This window comes from Leptodactylus fuscus, chromosome 4 (assembly GCF_031893055.1).
Source record: "Leptodactylus fuscus isolate aLepFus1 chromosome 4, aLepFus1.hap2, whole genome shotgun sequence".
NCBI lineage: Eukaryota > Metazoa > Chordata > Amphibia > Anura > Leptodactylidae > Leptodactylus > Leptodactylus fuscus.
The window spans coordinates 32,659,617-32,678,498 of record NC_134268.1 but is presented as its reverse complement, the minus strand read 5'-3'; the positions used below and the strand labels follow the sequence as shown (position 1 = coordinate 32,678,498).

At 45.0% G+C, this 18,882-nt stretch overlaps 1 protein-coding gene across 1 annotated transcript in view; it reads left to right on the top strand.

Moving 5' to 3' along the window:
• Positions 1-18,882, top strand: part of INTS8 (integrator complex subunit 8) — a 33,625-nt gene that overhangs the window by 11,339 nt on the left and 3,404 nt on the right. The window contains 16 exon segments of the mRNA XM_075270230.1: positions 1,003-1,073; positions 2,471-2,646; positions 5,950-5,966; positions 5,969-6,088; positions 6,199-6,309; positions 6,666-6,867; positions 7,570-7,691; positions 9,603-9,784; positions 9,926-9,959; positions 11,299-11,355; positions 11,617-11,678; positions 13,768-13,886; positions 14,452-14,555; positions 14,659-14,709; positions 14,794-14,867; positions 16,581-16,645. Coding sequence (XP_075126331.1) covers positions 1,003-1,073; positions 2,471-2,646; positions 5,950-5,966; positions 5,969-6,088; positions 6,199-6,309; positions 6,666-6,867; positions 7,570-7,691; positions 9,603-9,784; positions 9,926-9,959; positions 11,299-11,355; positions 11,617-11,678; positions 13,768-13,886; positions 14,452-14,555; positions 14,659-14,709; positions 14,794-14,867; positions 16,581-16,645 — 1,567 coding nt within the window.

Here is an 18,882-nt window from a genome sequence, read left to right as displayed (position 1 = left end):
TCCTATTTTTAGTGAGAGGATAGATCAGTTCAGGATTAGAGATGAGCGAACACTAATCAAAACAGCCATTTCAAATAGCACGCTCCCATAGAAATGAATGGACGTAGCCGGCACGTGGGGGGTTAAGTGGCCAGCCGCCGGCAAAGTCTGCGTGCCGGCCGCTTCCATTCATTTCTATGGGAGCGTGCTATTCAAAACGGCTGTTTCGAATAGTCTTCGCTCATCTCTATTCAGGATGATTAAAAAACAAAAGTGTCTTACTCGATCTTGCTGTGGAGTCCAGGGCTGGAGACTCCTCACTGACTAGGCCTGCTCATCGACAAAAAGCCACAACAGAATGTTGATGCTTCATTGACATTGTACCAGGGAGAGTACTGGAAAGAGTAATAGTAATCTGTGGTGGAGGTCCGCCTCAAAATCTTTCCGACGTCGGAACAGGCCCTAAGGGTAGGGTCACATGGCAGAATCTATAGAAGCTGGAAAACTCTGCTTTGACGAACTTGCCACAGAATTTTCCAATTCTGCTTCAAATTTGTCCTTTGCTATTTTTATGCTTCCCATTGATGTTAGTGGGAGCTCTCAGGCAGATTCCGTCTGAAGATCAAGCATGACACTTAATGTTCCCTGTACCATCTAGAGTAAAATATCAGTGTCCCATTGAGTTGAATAGAGGTAGACCTCAGGCAGAATTTGGAGCTGTTTTTGAGGTGGATTCTGATTTGAGTGTGAATATATCCTTCTGCTCACTTTTTCTGTGTTTTATAGAATTTTATGATGATAATAAATGTAAAGGGATCTGTCCAGGTGAGGTTGCCCCTAAAATCTCTGTTTTGGTCTTTTTCTTCATTATAGTCAGTGTTAGCTAAGTTGCATCTTCCAGACTAAAGACATCTATAAAGACAGGGACTTTCCTCTTTCTCTGTACTTGGGGTCTGTCTTTGTGTCTGTATGAGGGTCTTCACATTCACATATTTGACCTGAATTTTATATTCTGCATTCTAGGTTTGCTCCAGGTCCATAAAGATAGATGAAGCCTCAGAGTCTGAACGGCGGACTATGGCATCGTTTTTAAAGTAAGTCCTTGGATCACTGGTGAAATTTATAAGTTGTGGGGTTTTGTTTTTTTTTTTTTTGTTTTTTAAATTGGAAAATTTCACTCTCTTCTGTAATAAATCGCTCTTTAGTCACACCGAGGCTGAGAAATATATAAAGAAATCTCTGTCCCAGGAGATCAGTCAACAGCACAACCCCAGCACCACCAAAATAAAAAGACTGCAGCAGGAGCCTCCCCCCCTTTGCTCTCTCTGCAGTAGAACTTAAAGAGGACCTTTCACCACTTTTGGGCACATGCAGTGTTATATACTGCTGGAAAGCTGACAGTGTGCTGAATTCAGCGCACTGTCGGCTTTCCCGATCTGTGCCCGGTGTAAAGAGCTTACGGTGCCGGTACCGTAGTGCTCTATGGTCAGAAGGGCGTTTCTGACCATTAGCCAGGAACGTCCTTCTGCCTCGCGGCGCCAATCGCGCTGTGCTGTGGAGCGGGGAGGAACACCCCTCCCTCTGCTCACACAGCTCGTCCATAGACGAGCATTATCAGGAGAGGGAGGGGGGAGTTCCTCCCCGCTCCACAGAGCGATTGGCGCCGCGAGGCAGAAGGACGTTCCTGGCTAATGGTCAGAAACGCCCTTCTGACCATAGAGCACTACGGTACCGGCACCGTAAGCTCTTTACACCGGGCACGGATCGGGAAAGCCGACAGTGCGCTGAATTCAGCGCACTGTCAGCTTTCCAGCAGTATATAACACTGCATGTGCCCAAAAGTGGTGAAAGGTCCTCTTTAAATATTAAGGCCCACCCCCTTTGTTAAGACCCGCCCCCTCTAGCCTAGGGGAGAACTGAACTTCGGCAATTGGTTAAACTGCTGCAGCCTGATTTTGTCTTACAGAAGACAACAAAAGCCAATAAAATCATTGAAAAAAAATGTTTTTCTTATCACATTTCATTGTTTTTTGTTTTACGATATCACGCTGCAGTGGTTTAACCAATTGCAGAAATTCAGAGGAACTCTGCTACATCTGTATATTAAGAGAAATGTTGTTTGTATAATGAAAAGTAAGGGGCATTCACATTACCGTGGTAGATACATTGTCATAGGAGGAGAGAAACGGACTGGCACTGACTGAGTCCGCTCTGTCTGCCTCTATTCCCATCGACACCAATGTAAAACATGGCGGAAGCTTTCCTGCATGCAGGACTTTTACTTCCATCATGGCCATTAAATAACAGTAGTCTGGCACAATTTTCCAATCTACTTTCTGTATTGATTCCTCACCATTTTTAGCTGACCCCACCCCTGCATACAATATGGCCTCATTGTGACCATCGGAGTTTTGGCTTGGATCCCCAGTACACCTGACCATTGCTAGGCTGCGGCACCTATACCTTCAAAATGTACTTTTCTATATTTCAGGAGCCTGTGTATGGGAATAGAAGACTTACAGCTGGTATTCATGATTTCTTCTCACGAATTGTTCATGAAGCTCCTCACAGACGATGAGAGGAAAATGCTTGTGGATCAGATCAGGCAGCGAACGTCCCACACCAATCTCTGTACTAAGCCGGTCACTTCATTCTATGACCTACCAGGTGAGTTTTATACCAAATGCCACTTAATAGAAATCTAATCTTTTGGAATACAGGTAGTCCTCGACCTACGACGTTGATCCGTTCTTGCGCGCCGTTGTAAACCGAATTTTGAAGTAAGTCGGAAACCTACCATACGACGCCGCGTAGGAATGGATCAATGTGATTTAGTGTACCATACACAGTACAGTACAGTACAGTCTTCTTCGCCGAGGCCGCTACACACTAAATCACGTACTGTACAGGGAGAGCTGGCAGCTTACATTTATGCTGGAGCTGACTTTTTCTCATAGGAATGCATTGGCCAGCGTTGATTGGCCAGTGTACAGCATTCGGCCAATCAACGCTGGCCAGGAGGCGGAGTCTAATATCGGATCACAATGGAGACTGCTGTGGGCCGATCTTAGACTCCGCCTCCTCACAGACGAGCCTCCGGCAGAACCAGCGTTGATTGGCCGAATGCTGTACACTGGCCAATCAACGCTGGTCAATTCATTCCTATGAGAAAAAGTCAGCTCCCTCATAACAGCAAGCTGCCAGCTCTCCCGACTAGCAAGGACGAGCCTGCTGCAGAACCAGCGTTGATTTTCCACAGGCTCATCCTTGCTAGTCGGGAGTGCTGGCAGTTTTCTGTTTTGAGGGAGCTTACTTTTTAGCTCATCTCTAGTCGTAACCACGAAACGTTGTAACCCGAGACCGTCGTAACCCGAGAACTACCTGTATGCTATTTGTCTGATTCTAAAGCAGAACTTCTAGTCAAAGTTGTCAGCACTCCACAACTATAATAACCCCCCCTCCTGTTCAACCTGAAGAAATGGCGCCCTCTACTGCTTTGTTGGGGAATGATAACCTGTGACCCCCTTTTCTCTAGTGTGTGATTTCTGCTAGTCTGCCCCTTGAATTTCTCTTCTTCTTTGATCCTGCGGATGTGATTTGGGTTATTGAAGTTGAGACATTTTCAGGGGAACTCGCCCACAGACTCGCCATCTTTCCTGGGCGCAGACAGCTATAGGCCCCATACACATGACTGAGAGTGCTTCCAATGTGGAGCCGAGACATCCGAGTGCATTACATGATGCATTCGTGTCTATGAGGCTTCAGATACATTCCATTCCCATGACACAGATGACTATCATCCCTGTCATCGAAACAGAATGAATTGGAAGCCCCCATAGACCTGACCACATAACGGAATGTCAGAGTCATTCCACTGCAAACTCGGCCCCATCAAAACAAAATCATAAACTCCAAAGTCGTATCCTTAACTCAACAAAGATCAGTCCCAGACTACTTGCACTAAGCTTGGCTTATCTCAGTCAAATAAAGCCTCCATTTGTACAGCAGCCTGGTATACTTGCACTTTCCTGGCATATGATATCAGTAGTGTTCTGTCAGGGAGACGTCGTCTCTTTGCCACACTAGGCTGGGAGAGATGTGTAAGTGGTGGGTAAGTTTCCTTAGGAGTCAGTCAATCAGGAACTCCCTTCTTCACAGCAGCACCTATAGCGTTGTAATGTGAGAGTGGTGAGGAACGCCCCCCAGTACTTCTTTATGGATGAGTATTATCAGGAGTAGGGGAGGCGTTCCTCCCCGCTATAGGCACTGCTGTGAGGAAGGGTGTTCCTGACAGAATATCAGGAATGCACTTCTGACGGTGAAGAGCTATGGTGCCAGCACCGATAGCTCTTCACCGGGGCACAGAACATGAAAGCCGCTGAATTCAGCGCACTGACTGCTTTCTAGCAGTATATAAAACTGTCTGTGCCCAAAATGGTGAAAGGTCCTCTTTAAGCTGAACAATACCAACTATTAACACTACTTTAACATCTGCGCCTGGTGTCTCTTGTTGTGGTCCATTGTAGAACCAGAACAAGTGACACACAGACCGCTTAAATGGCAGACACAAACGGTAACTGACTGGCCCTATTGACTATGATCGGATTGGGGTGTCCATTGTTTTAAACTGAAACCCCTGGAGAAAAAAGTCAAACTTTGAGAACATTTTCACCTATCAATTTTCCGCATTCAGTTTAACGGAGATTCTGGTGCAGATGTGAACCCTGCCGAACTGATTAGTGCTGCTTCTTATTGTGGCCCCACTAGATCCTCGGCGCGAGGCGGTATTAGATAAGAAGGCTACTTTTGCGTACCGAGTGAGACCTGGAATGGTACATGTAGTAATGTGATTTTTTTTTCATGGTTAACAAGTATTAAATAATAATATAAAAAATTTAAGTTTTGTTGCCTTTGCTGAATAAATCCATTCTTAATCATCTTTCTCCTGACATTTTCTAGTTAGAAGAGAGTGGGGACACTCCGCATACACAATAAATTCTTGGCCTATTCTGCTCTAAGGGCTTGTTCATACTACAGAAAATGATAAATTTGAGGCGCTGCATTCTGCCAATGGTTAGGTCCAGGTGAATGAGTCTTAGGACGCGGACTCTGCAGCAGGACGCTTGTTTTTTCTGTGTCCGGCTGCGATCTTTGCCTCCCATTGCATGCAAAGGGAGACAGAACCAAGGCGGAATCTGCCTCTAATTTTGGGGTGGAATATGCCTCAAGATCCGCTGTAGACTCTACACTGTCAACTGACTCTTAAAGTTTTGCCCGCAAAGACAATTTCTCCTTTATTCACATTATTTTATAGATGACAAGTGTTCACAGAGGCCACATGACCACCGCTCCATTTAGAAAGTAGCCTCCTCTCACGATTGGTGGGGTCTCAGTGATCAGACCCCCTGTCCTATAGCCTGTTTAGTTTGTATCAAGGTCAACTTTTGCATGGAGTTTGTATGTTCTCCCTATTCTTGTCTGGGTTTTTGATAATTCTTTTCACACACACACACACACACACACACACACACACACACACACACACACACACACACACACACACACACTCCACACTGTCCAGTGAGTGATGGATCCACACGAGACCTGTGTTTTGGGTTCAGCAGCCATGTGGGTCCATCACTCATTGGACAGAGTGGAGTGTGGGGGGAAACCAAAATAATCAGAAAACCCTATTGTTACTCGGGAGGTATGAAGAGGATGAAAGCCCAGGGAAGGGAGAGTAACACTATTTGTTTGCCCATCCTCCCCTGGGCCTCTGAAGAGACCCCGCAGTGTAATAACAGTTCCAGTTCAGACTTGTTCGGTCCGAACAAAACTTCTGGGTGACCCTTCTTATCACAAGGTTCACCCAACACAACATGGCCCCCAGCCCCACAACAGTAATCCATACTGAACCTCACAAGGGGCTACCGGGATTATTTGATTTGCTAACACTGAGTGTTATTTCAGCATCCGCAAGTGTGAACATAACATTGGTCAACTGGAACACCAACTCATCCTCACCGTGGATCCCTGGAGAATTAGACAAATCCTCATAGAACTGCATGGCATGACCTCAGACAGCCAGTTCTGGATGGTGTCCAACAAGGTACAAGGTTTCCTCGTGTCTCTGTATAATGAACATGAACTGCTTTCATGTAACATTGTATTGATATATGTATATATATAATATATATATGATAATTACATTTGTTTCAGTGGGAAGTGCCAACTATATACAGCGGAATAATCCTAGGAATTAAAGACATTCTGACCCGGGACCTGGTGTACATCCTGCTGGCCAAAGGCCTGCACTGCAGTGCTATTAAGGTGAGGCTCACAGACTTCCAAAAGTCTTAGACAGATTACCAAGGACTTTGAGTGAGTTGCTGAAAATCTGATCACAAAGACAGATAATGGTAGTTGGCCAGCTGGGTGGTCCCTAGTGGTTTAGCCATTGATGAAGTGTAAGGGACCGCCCAGTTTGCATAAACGTCCAGAAGCTACACACACACATGTAGCCTACAAGTATATAGAAAGCCAATGATCAGTGAAGCAGCAGTAGTAACCTATTCTGGGAGGTTTCCTGATGTGAGGTGGTGACGGGTCCTCAGTTCTGCCCAACAAGGATCATGCTAGCGAAAATCATATCTACTGCATAGATAAGGCTTTTGGTGTTTTCGTAGGACTTCCCCCATGCCAAGCAGCTACTGGCGGCCTGTCTGGAGCTAGTGACGGAGTTTTCTCCTAAGCTTCGCCAAGTGATGCTCAATGAGATGCTGCTCTTGGACATCTACACCCATGAGGCCGGGCCTGGTGTGAATGGAGATCGGCCTCCTCCAGAGCTGATCAGCAGAGTCCGCGGATACCTGGAGATGAGGATTCCTGGTAAGGGGTTTGACATTTGTGACCTTTAAAGGGGTTGTCATTATGGACACTTATTCCCTACCCACTGTACAGGGGACATTTGTTTGCTGGGAGCTCAACCACCAGGTCCCCTATCAGGAAAATGGGGAACCTAAAGCCCCCTTGGAAATGGAGTGGAAGTCCATTCATATCTATGAGGCTGTGGGAACTGCCTGACATTACAGTCCTGGTAGCAATATAGAAGTGGATGGAGCACCAGTCACATAAGGGAACTTGTGCACCATTCACAAGGAGGTGTTAGGGGGACTTGCGGTCCTCGCTCTCCTGATCACTAGAGAACCCGAGAATCCGGCGATCAGACACTTATCCCCTATCCTGTGAATAGGGGATAAGTGTCCATAATGGCAAATCCATTAACAAGGGGGAATGGTAACTGTCAATTCTTAGTGTAGTCATGCATTTCCAGGAGGATTAATAGAGGGACTGTGCAAGTTATAGTTATTTCATAGAAAATATAAAATATATTGAAGAGAGGACCTTATTTGTAGTTGCTGGGTCTGCAGGCAATATGTGACTCCTGTAGGCAGTATTGTATGTTGGTGTTTGTATCTGTTACTAGGGAGTGGTAGATGCTCACAGCATGGCTGCCAATTGGCAGTCACTGACCATATTACACCCCATAATGTGAGAAAAACATTAATATAGAAACGTTTCTCCTTGCAGACATTCCCCTCCGACAAGTAGTAGCAGAGGAATGTGTTGCCTTTTTGCTGAATTGGAGAGAAAATGAGTACCTAACTCTACAGGCGCCCGCATCCTTAGTGCAAAGTAATCCATATGTGAAGGTAGGTCACTTATCACCAGCTCGTCTTTTCGCTTCACGGATAGTATTGAACTGTTCTTAATAAATATTAAGGTTATGGTCACATCTGCATTAGTCTCAGAATCTAAATGAAATCCTCAGCATTGTTTACATGTAATTCTGCCAGGAGTAACTGTACAAGAGCGAACAAATAGCTTAATAAAGCCCAAGTATCCAGGAACACTGGATTACAAATGCAGGGCGAATACATGCAGGCATGATGCAGCTAAAAAGATCCCTGACACAGGAAAAGAGCAATCTCTGAGCACAATCAGGAAAGCTGTTTGTGAATAATATATAACCTGTAGCCACACAAGCAGCTAGAAATAGATACAAGTACATGGAAGACTTTTCTTACATTGTAAGGTGTGAGATGTGCAGAATCTTCAGTCCTTTGCACAGAGCAGCTTGCAGATGTTTGTTCGGAGTCTGTGAGGAGAATCAGCCCTTCCCCTCTGCATTTACTGTATGACTGGACTAGCTCCTCCTCTTCCACTCACTTTGATCAGTCTTGCATCTATGGAGACAAAGCTAGCCCAGCAACAGTGAACTGTAAATTAGCTAGAAGGGAGACACCTAGTGGCAGGAACTTTAGAGAGGGTTTTCAGGCAAAAAGCAGCCACGTTTGTTATTAAAGGGATTCTACCATTAAAACCTCTTTTTTTGTGGATAAGATGTCAGAATAGCCTTTAGAAAGGCTATTCGTCTCTTACCTTTAGATGTGATCTCCGCTGCGCCGTTCCTTAGAAATACCGGTTTTTACCGGTATGCAAATTAGTTCTCTTTCAGCGATGGGGGCGGGTCCCAGCGGTGGAAATGCGATGGGGGCGTCCCCACTGCTGCTCGAGAACATGATCCTGCGACGCCTCTATCTTTGGCTGGATCCTCCCCTTCTTTCGTTGTCTTTCTTCAGCACCTCCGACGCCTGCGCAGTTGGCTCTGCTGCCGGCTGGCATGCGCACTCAGCTCTGCTGGTGTCTCACTGGCAGAGCCAACTGCTCAGGCGTCACAGGTGCTGAAGAAAGACAACGAAAGAAGGGAAGGATCCAGCCGAAGATAGAGGCGTCACAGGATCGTGTTCTCAAGCAGCAGTGGGGAGGCCTCCATCGCATTTCCAGCAGTGGGGCCCGCCCCCATCACTGTGAGAGAACTAATTTGCAAACGGTATTTCTAAGGAACAGCGCGGCGGAGATCACATCTAAAGGTAAGAGACGAATAGCCATTCTAAAGACTATTCCGACGTCTTATCCACAAAAAAAATGGTTTTAATGGTAGAATCCCTTTAAAGTGTATTACGTTTTGGTCCAGCATTACGTGTTCTACAGTCACAATGTCATTTCGGCTACTGTATCTGTTAGTTTTTGCTCGTGTGTCTGTGTGGGGGTCTTACACCAATTTCCATTGTTATCCCAATTTCTGCAATATCTGATTGGAAACCAACCTGTCAGTGATCTGATTTTAGCCACATTTATATGTAACTCCTTTTGAAAGATGGCTGCCTGGTAAACAATGAAAGGGATTCAGCACTCGCCGAAGCGCCAGAGCCCTTTTGTTAACTGATGGGCGTGAGTTTCGGCAGTCACTCTATTGAAGGCTTCTCACAGGCTATCTATATTATAGGCCCAGAAAACCCCTTTAAATGTTATGCCCCCTTAATTGTTTATTCAGACACATTGACTTGTCCCATTCACAACCCTTTCATTGTGCTCCTCATTGAAGATCCTGGAGGTCGGACCCCCTGCTGATCAGTCATTGATCGTCCTGAGGATAGATGTTAGTCTAAGCCCTGTGTTAAAGTGGATTTGTCAGATACACTCGCGCTTCTAGTCTGTGTTTTTGTACCTGATGTGTATATGGCAGAAATAATGTCTTCAATAAATTGTGTTCTTGGTAGCTTGGACAGCTTTTGGCAGCCACCTGCAAGGAGCTATCTGGACCAGACAGCCGGAGGACGGCTAAGGAGCTGTGGGAGGTGGTGGTGCAGATATGCAGCGTGTCCAGCCAGCACAAGCGCAGCAGCGACGGCAGGATCAGCCTGATAAAGAACAGGGACTCCACAATGGGGATTATGTACCGGTACGTGGTTACTGGCTCCACGCCCCATCCTAGTAAATGATGCTGTCCTTGACTTGTCTACGAAAACTTAATATAAAATAGAATTTACTGCGTAATGATCTAATAAAGATTAATTTATGAGACTGATTTTTTTTCTTCTAGGAGCGAGCTTCTCTCTTTCATAAAGAAATTGCGGGTAAGTGTCATGTCCGCGGCCAGTGTACACTGAATATCCTGCTTGATTCATGACAAAGGGTTAAACCAGTGGATATGAAGATCCCCCATGTTGGGAGCCTTTGGTAACCAGGGCTGTCTTCTGTGTCTGCCTTCCAGTTTAAAGGGAGTCTGTCAGCACGAAATTGACCTTAAACTAATCCCAGTATTTTTGGGGGCATCTGACACCGTTTCCAAATCTGTTTTTCTTATTTCTGACCGTTGCTGAGAAAATCGCTCTTTTATAAATATGCAAATGGAGTGAAAAGGGTTTTAGGGGCGGTAACGTGCGGCAGGTTATCGCCACTGAGGACAGCCCCCCCACACACACAGGATGAAGGACCTCCTCCTCGCTTGTTAATGTCCATTTTCGGGTTCGGCAAGAACACTATATATGACCGCTACACCATAGTCCTTCTGGAAGTGCCAGGCTCCAGCTTCACGAGTATAGCACTTCCAGGTGGACTCTGACATCGTGGGCATGCACAGTGCACTTGCCTAACCCGAAGATAGACACTTATAGAGGGGTGGACATCGGCAGCAGTTATGGGCAATAATCTTAGCCTAATATTCTGGTTACCGCCCCTAAAGCCCTTTTCACTCCATTTGCATATTTATAAAAAGAGGATTTTCTCAGCAATGGTCAGAAATAAGAAAAGCATCTGTATCTGGAAACTGTCAGAAGCCATACAAGGGACTGAGGTTAGTTTTAGGTCCTATTTTGTGCTGACAGACTCCCATTGCAATGACACTTGGGAGGAGCAATGTCAGTCAGTTACCTTTAGCCAATCAGCATCCTGGCAGATCTGATTGGCTGAGGGCAGCGAAGCTCCTCCTTCCTTTTCCGACCATTTTAAAGGAAAGCTTCATACACTGGAAGTTTTCAATGTGGAATGTTCCTGTATCCTGAAAACTTAAGGGTGACGATAACTTCAAATTATTAGAAAGATTCAGAACTTTACCAGAAACCCCTTTAATTATGGCATGAAAGATATCCCTTTACAGATGGATTGATTGTTTGCCTATGAAAAATTAAACCGGCCTCAGCAATGTTCAGAATTTGTTTAACATTTGGATTGCTCCGCACAGACGTCAGTATGCTGGCCGCTAGTTGTGATTGAATGGCACGGCCAGGTGGCACATGGATGTCACCCGTGTGCTACCCATGAACCTACCGTGCATTCAATGAGTAGGGGTCATGGAAGCACAGCCTCAAAAACAGAAAAACCCAGATAGCGCCCTGAACTACGCCACGGTTGTCTGCAACAGAGGATGAGGCCAAATGTTGTTTTAATACATTCTATAAATGTATTTTTCCACAGGAGCCGCTGGTGTTGACAACGTTGCTGTCTCTGTTTGTCAAGCTTCACAATCTGCGGGTTAGTACATTACTTTTCTGATGTCTTACAATATGCTCCATCGTGTCAGTTGTTCTAGTCTGAAGGGGGACCAGAACAACGGGCACATTGACTGCTCAAACTGTGGACCCCATTAACTATAATAGGATCCGTCAGGTGTTTGTATCACCAGACGAAAAAGTTGGACTTTTTTGTCAATTTTTGACCATTACTGCGAAGGAGACCCCGAGTCAGATGAGAAGCCGGTCTTAGCAGGAATAATCTTTCTTATTCTTCCTGCAGGAGGACATTGTGAATGATATCACCGCAGAGCACATCTCCATCTGGCCAGCCAACATACCTAAGTAAGACATCTATGCCATCTTTACATCATACTACCATTTCCCTTTTCGGCGGTGCGAGACCCCCAGATGTATCCAGGCTTTATCAGCGATAGTTGTCCACCTCCAATTCCTCTTCATTTTCGGCCTTGTGAACAGTCCCCTACTTAGTAAGGTTGCCAAAGACATATGTCTTTACACGAGGTGTTATCTGTCTATACTCCCCTCCTCATAGACATACATGCACATGTGGATTTAATAGGGACTTATCTGTCAGTATCACTTAGCATCTGCCATGTTGATATCCAGCATCCTCCTTTCATCTGCCGTGATCCTCCCATACACCTAATGTGAGTGGAGCCCAATGTGAGAGGTGGGCATGTGTGACCACCACTCTATTGCCTTCTGTGGGAATATGACGATTGTTCTGGATGTCCCATAGCAGTAAGTGGAGTAGTGGTCATGGATGTATACTGCCACGCCAATCATATGGAGTCCTCAGGGATTCCTGTTCTCATGATCCTTATGGGTCATCCCCAGTGATCAACATTATCCCCTATCCTGTGGGTAAGTAATGTGTTAATAGTGAAAAATCCCCTTTGAATACATCATTTACACACCCATTGGGGCATGTACTGTATGGATAGCGTAGACTGGCGGCTTACCATTTGGAATCCACTCATACAACAAGAGATGCTAAAAATTTTGCTACGATTTGCTCAAGCTGCCATTATAGTGTTATATTACAAGCGTGGGCTTATTGCGGGGGGAATGAGCAGCTGACTTCACCTGGTATAACCAACTATTGCTTAGCCCCTTTCCAACATCTGCCGTACTAGTACAGCGGATGCCAGGTGTTTAGCTATGGCGGACGCCCGGGAGTCGGGCGGCCACAATAACCGCCTGGTGTCTGCTGTATCATACAGCAGACACCATGGGCTAATGCCATGGGCATTAACTCCTCCGGCACCTCGGTCAAAGCAGACCAAGGCCCCATTTTCCTGGCGGTGCATGGGCACCACCATTTTGCCGGTGATCGCTGGCACCTGGAGCAAGATCCAGGACCGACGTCACGTTGGCATGACAGCCGGGAGCCTTGTAATGGCTCCCCCAGCCTGTCTGCAGTGCTTTTCTTTTGCAGGTTGCTCTATGCTCTAGGACGATTTTTTTCAATATATTGCAATGCATTAGCATTGCATTGCATTAGTGATCAGACCCCCTGGGGTTCAAGACCCCCTAGGGGGTCTAATAAATGCAAAAAAAAAGTTAAAAAATGTAAGTGTTAAAAATCGCCCCCCTTTCCTTAGAACACATATAAAAGTACTTAAATACTGTGAAAGACCTACATATTAGGGATCCCTGTGTCCGAAAACGCCCACTCTACACATCTAAAAAAAAAAAAATTTTCTTGTACGGTAAACACCGTAGCAAGAAAAAAAAAGTCAAAAGTGTCAAACCACCATTTTTTTTCACTGTTTTGTGTTTGATAAAAATTAAATAAAAAATGTTCAAAGCGAAAACAACTCCCCAAAATGGTGGAACTGAAAAGTACACTCGGCCCGCAGAAAAAGACGCCTTATACATCCCCGTACATGGAAGTATAAAAAAGTTACGGCTGTCAGAATATGTTGACTTTTAGAAAGAAAAAAAATTGGCACAGTTTTGGATTTTTGTTAAGGGCTTAAAATGTAAATAAAACCGTATAAATTTGGTATCCCCGGAACCGTACCGAAACATATAATACAGGGGACATGTCATCTTGGCTGCACAGTGAACGCCGTAAAAACGAATCCTGTAAGAAAATCGCACAAATGCATTTTTTCTTCAAATCCCCCCATTCTGAATGTTTTTCCAGCTTCCCAGTACATTATACAGAATAATTAATGGCGGCATCATGAAGAAAAATTTGTCCTGCAAACATTAAGACCTCATATGGCTCTGGGAGCCGAGAAATAAAAAAGTTATGGGGTTTGGAAGGAGGGGAGTCAAAAACGAAAATCAGAAAATGCCGTCGGTGGGAAGGGGTTAAAGCAGTGACAAGGGGTGGTCTTAATTTCATCTTTTGGTAATCTTCCTTTTGTTACATCTTCCATATTGTATCCCGCTCTCTCAGTCTTCAGGCCGTAGACTTTGATGCAGTTGCCGTCACTGTAAAAGAGCTGGTGAACTACACGTTGAAAATCAACGCCAACAACCACTCCTGGCTCATCATCCAGGCGGATATATATTTTGGTGAGTCAAATAAGGATGATGGTTCCAGTCCAGAACAGTCCACGTTTCTTGTTCATGACACCGCTGACAATGAAGGTGTCCATAAGCGGCTATCAATGGCAGGACATGTACTGGATGCCATTACAACAAATTTCCCTCTATGTGCTGGGAAAGGGTCCTGACAGAGACCGGGATGTGTAATGAGGGGGCATCACCTGTGTCTGGATGGTGGGCAAGGAAACTGGGAGCTGCTCCTGCTTGTCTGCGGATCAAACCATCCCCTTTACTGGGGTCTGTCTGTGCTGGCCAGAGCCTTTTCGTTGTGTGTTAATGATGCATCTGCTCTTAGTCTGCACTCAGACATTTTGTCCAGTTGATATTACAGAGTCCTATCTAGCAGTCATGATCTCTCACCAGGAGTGACACTACCAAAAAGTAGCCACTGAGAGCCTTTTTCAGATGGCAGAGGGGATGAGTTTTATTCAGCGTCCACCCCCAGTAGTGTGACGACTGCGGAGAGTATATGGGGCATAGCAAATAATACAGAACTGATACTAATTTTTTATTTTTATTTTTTTCATTGCAGCAACTAATCAGTATTCTGCTGCACTGAACTATTATCTCCAGGCAGGGGCGGTATCCTCTGACTTCTTCACGAAACAAGTCCCCCCAGATGTTTATACAGACCAGGTGAGCAGTTTATGTATTTACAGCCTTCTCTATCAATTCCAGCGTTCACCGTGAGGCGCTTGTGGAGATGGGAAATAATATTCACCCTGTTATTTCTACCCAGGTGATTAAGAGGATGATAAAATGCTGCTCCTTACTGAATTGCCACACTCAGGTATGTGTTATCTGCCCACTATGTGCAGGACGGGGCCATCACTGGGGATCTTGTGTCATAATTGTGCTATTATTCCCTTTACAGGTGGCCATACTGTGCCAGTTCCTCAGGGAAGTTGACTACAAGACGGCCTTTAAAGCCCTACAAGAACAGAATAGGTAATGTAAGCAGTGTCTTTACCAAATAGTATCGTAAGAACCTGATCGAGACCCCAGGTCTGCCATGACAACACCTCTACATCCCTGATCAGGGTGATGGGTGGGCAGTCACAGTAAGGAACCTCATAGGTTCCATAGTATTGCCTGCAGCATCTAAGAGGTTAAACATCTGGAATTTGAGTACTTGCTAAACTTCAGCACTGCATCAGGGTGTCCGCAGTACATTGCAGCGGACATACACTGCAGATAGCATAAAAACATAAAAAACTATGTAATATATCTTAAGTAGATCGGTTTCCTTCACAACTTAAGCTGTTCTCTTGCTCCTTATCTTCAATCTCACTGCTTGTTTATATCCATCTCCGTATCCAGTCTCACACTTTGAACTCTATATGAAGCAGGGAAGGGCTGAGAAGAATTCTCCTGCCGGCTGGTTAATTGATTTTATTTCTTCAGTCTGTGCACTCCTAGTGTTAAAAAAAAAAAAAAAAAAAAAAAAAATAGCAGAATGTGACAGCAGCAATTATTTGTGTGTCTTTTCTATCGCCTACCACTCTTCATAGACTAGTATGGAGAAAGTAACGGCCTCAAAAGTGAAGAAAAAAACTTTTTTTGGGGGGAGAAGTGGGAAAAATTACAAAGTTGTTTATTTTCACCTGTACTATTTTGGGAAAGTTGTTTATAACTGGAGGTACGCTTTAATTCCCTTCAAAATAAAACAACAGAATGCTGCCACCACTAGAGGGAGCTGCATAGATCGGGCTAAAGGACTTAAAAGGGTTTCAGATGCAAAATGCCTCCCTAACCAATAATAGCGCTATTTAGGTCCCAGCTGTAGGCACAAACCAGCGAAGCAATGCACAAGTAATCATCTTACTATGGACATGCATATCAGACTGCAAGTGCATCAGGGGCGGGGCTTCATCTCCTAGATTTGCCTACAGACAATTGTAGTGCTCCAGCTCTCCTCTGCAGTGTCTCCCCTTTAGCCTTGATGGACATTTTTAGCCTCCATCTGCATCACAGTTGGGTTTTTTTGGCATATATGGTAAATCAGGCTCCGCCCCAGATGCACTTTCAGGCTGATTTGCATATCCATAAAAAGTTATGTATTGCTTAGTCAGCTTGTAGCTCTGAATGTCAGGGAATTTAGATCGCTGTATTAAATTAAAACTGCGCTCTTTTTCTTCCTTTGAGCCTCCTGCGGAAGGTTTTCAACTGCATAGGAATATGGAGCTGGTATTTCAGTCCGTTGCTCTGATCCTGTAATGGGTCAGAACAACGGACTCCAACTAAGCAGTTTGAACGTTTCCTATGTGTCTAGTTTCCTCCGGTCTAGTCTCAAACCTAGCGCAAAGATGAGTCTGCATTGGTCTCTGTGTATGTTAAAGGGGTTGTCCGTGAGGAATCGATACAGAAAGTATATTGGAAAATTATACAACTTTTTATTTTACAAACAATAACATTTGTCTCTCAAAATTGGTTTGAAACTGGACACCCCCTTTAAATCCAATGAGTGGCCTTTTAAAGGAATTCCCATGGAATTTTCTCAAAATGTGGTCTGCTTATAGTATGTGAGCTTGGGGGAAAATCGGGCACAAAAAATTGGAAAGGGGGTCCTGAAAGGACTGGTTGTCTTAGGGGGTTTCCTTTTATTAGCTGCTTTTTGTCTATAACTTGATCTACATAATGCTTTGTGTCCTCCTTATCCAGCCACGATGCCATGGATTCCTACTATGAATACATATGGGATGTGACCCTGCTGGAGTATTTGACCCGTATCCTTTCCTATACGTTACTGTAAGGTATTTATGGTGGCGGACATGCTTGTGAGGCTCCTGGGCCTCTCTGACACATCCCGGGGAGTGATGGGAAATGTGCCCGATTTACCTAGATAAGGGGAACAAGGTCAGGGCACAAACAAGTGTTGGCATAAGGCTCTACATGTACAGCTCTTCCGGCCCTTGGGCTAGGCTCATGGAGGTATCATACAGGAAGTGCATGGACAGAACCTAGAAAGCGATTGCTTACAGCCAGAAGAGGGATGGATTTACAGAGAGGGATTTTTAGCACAAGCCTTTATATCCCGTACATCAGCGGAGGGTGAGCTCCTCACCAGTAAACTACTGAATCCTATATTTGGTGGGGTGGGTGGCTCTGCCCACAACCCTCCCCTCTTTACATCCACTTCAAGGAAAGTGGTGCAAAAACCCAATGTGTGCAGAAATTTTAGAAACTTTTCCACGCATTCTCCGGCAGTTTACCGCCATATAAGACATAATAAATATTCCCCAATGTGTGTCTTCTGCCTCAAAGAAGTTTTCTGACTTTGTAGTGAAGCAGAGTGGGGTCAAGACGATAAAAGTCTCTCCATTCCAGCACTGGCCAGGGCTTCAGGACTCCTTGGGAGTGATGTCATCACATCCATCAGTCACATGACTGCTCAGCTAGTCACATGCCTAGCCTGCTCATGTATAGCCATTGAGGACATTGATTGGCTAAGTGGTCCATGTGAACGAAGGACGCAGCATTGGACCAACCTCCTGGATGGGGGACTTTTTTTTTTTTAAACAAGAAAAGTTAGGGTTTTTGTTTTTTGTCTGCTTCCATGCAATTTTTTTAAAAATGTTGTACCAACCCCTTTAAAGGGAGTCTCCTCCAAGTATATTCAGCAGCTACCACCACCTTACAGAGCACGTCACAGTGACACACATCATATCTCTGTTATGTAGATCAGGTTTGTGTACTTGGGAGATAAACACCATTGAAGTCTTATGCCAATGAGGCAGTTAGTGCACTGGGGGCGGGGCTTCAGCTCCCTGGGAGCACTGCTCTTGCTGCTCAATTAGGATGGGTCATGGAGAGGATCAACCACAACTATATGGGATTGTGCAGGCAGAAGATGGTAGAGGTCTGAATGGCAAAAGCAGTGCTCCCAGGGCTGAAGCCCCGCCCCTAGTGCACTAACTGCCTCCTTTGCAAAGTGACATACATAAAAGAAGTATATCAGTGTAAAGTGCTCTGTAACATGGGGTGACAGCTGCGTATACTTGAGGTAGTAATGGTGGTACTCCCTTTTAAGCACTGGTAACCTTGCACACAAGTAAGAGCTCGTTCACATCTGCGCCCGGTCTCCGTTCATACAGATTTCCGTTTCCTGCACAAAACAGAGCAGGAGACAGAAAGCTGCAGGACTCTTTCATACCCATTCATTTGAATGGGTTTGAAAGATGTGCGGCGGTGAGCGGTTTATGCTCGCCGCCGCAAAACCGTTTTTTTTAAACTGGACACAGAGTCGGACATGCAGTACTGTGTCCGGTTTAAAAAAAAAAAAAAAAAAAAAAAAAAGGTTTTGTGGCGGAAAGCATAAAACGCTCACCGCCGGGCCCGGTCTGACAGGTTTCCGTCTTCTGTGAAACCTGAAAATGGACTCCTGGTGCTAGTGTGAACCCAGTGTCAGCTGGAGGAAGACATTTTCTGACGTTTCTTGTTCGGGCTCGTATTAACATTTGTCTGCTCGATACCAAAGAGGAAGAACTCTACTTCCTTTATATTTTGCTGCCTCATTGTTAAGATATGATATAGCACAGACACAAAGATCTGGCCCTCAGGACTGACACTATTGCTCTGAAAATCACCTACTGTAAAAACATGAAGGAAAAAAAAAAAAAAAACATAGGGGCGTGACTTCTGGACCCCCCAACCCATTGATTTCAATGGGAGACGTCTTTTTGTTCAGGATTTTGAAGCAAATAAGGCCTCAGAACCCTGACCAAAAAACTCTGTGTGAACTTAGCCTAAATAGCAGAAACTAGATCACACCTGTAGGTTAAGGACCCGTGTGATAAACTGCAGCAAAGAAAAACTCTCTGGAAAGAGCTGTGGCAGAAACGTAGCGTGTTTTTTTTCCCCGTTTTGGAACGTTTTCCTCTGCGGACTTTCCCTATTATATCTATACAAAAATACCAGTGTTTTGTAGGTATAATTCACATGCTGCGATTTAATTTAAAAAAAA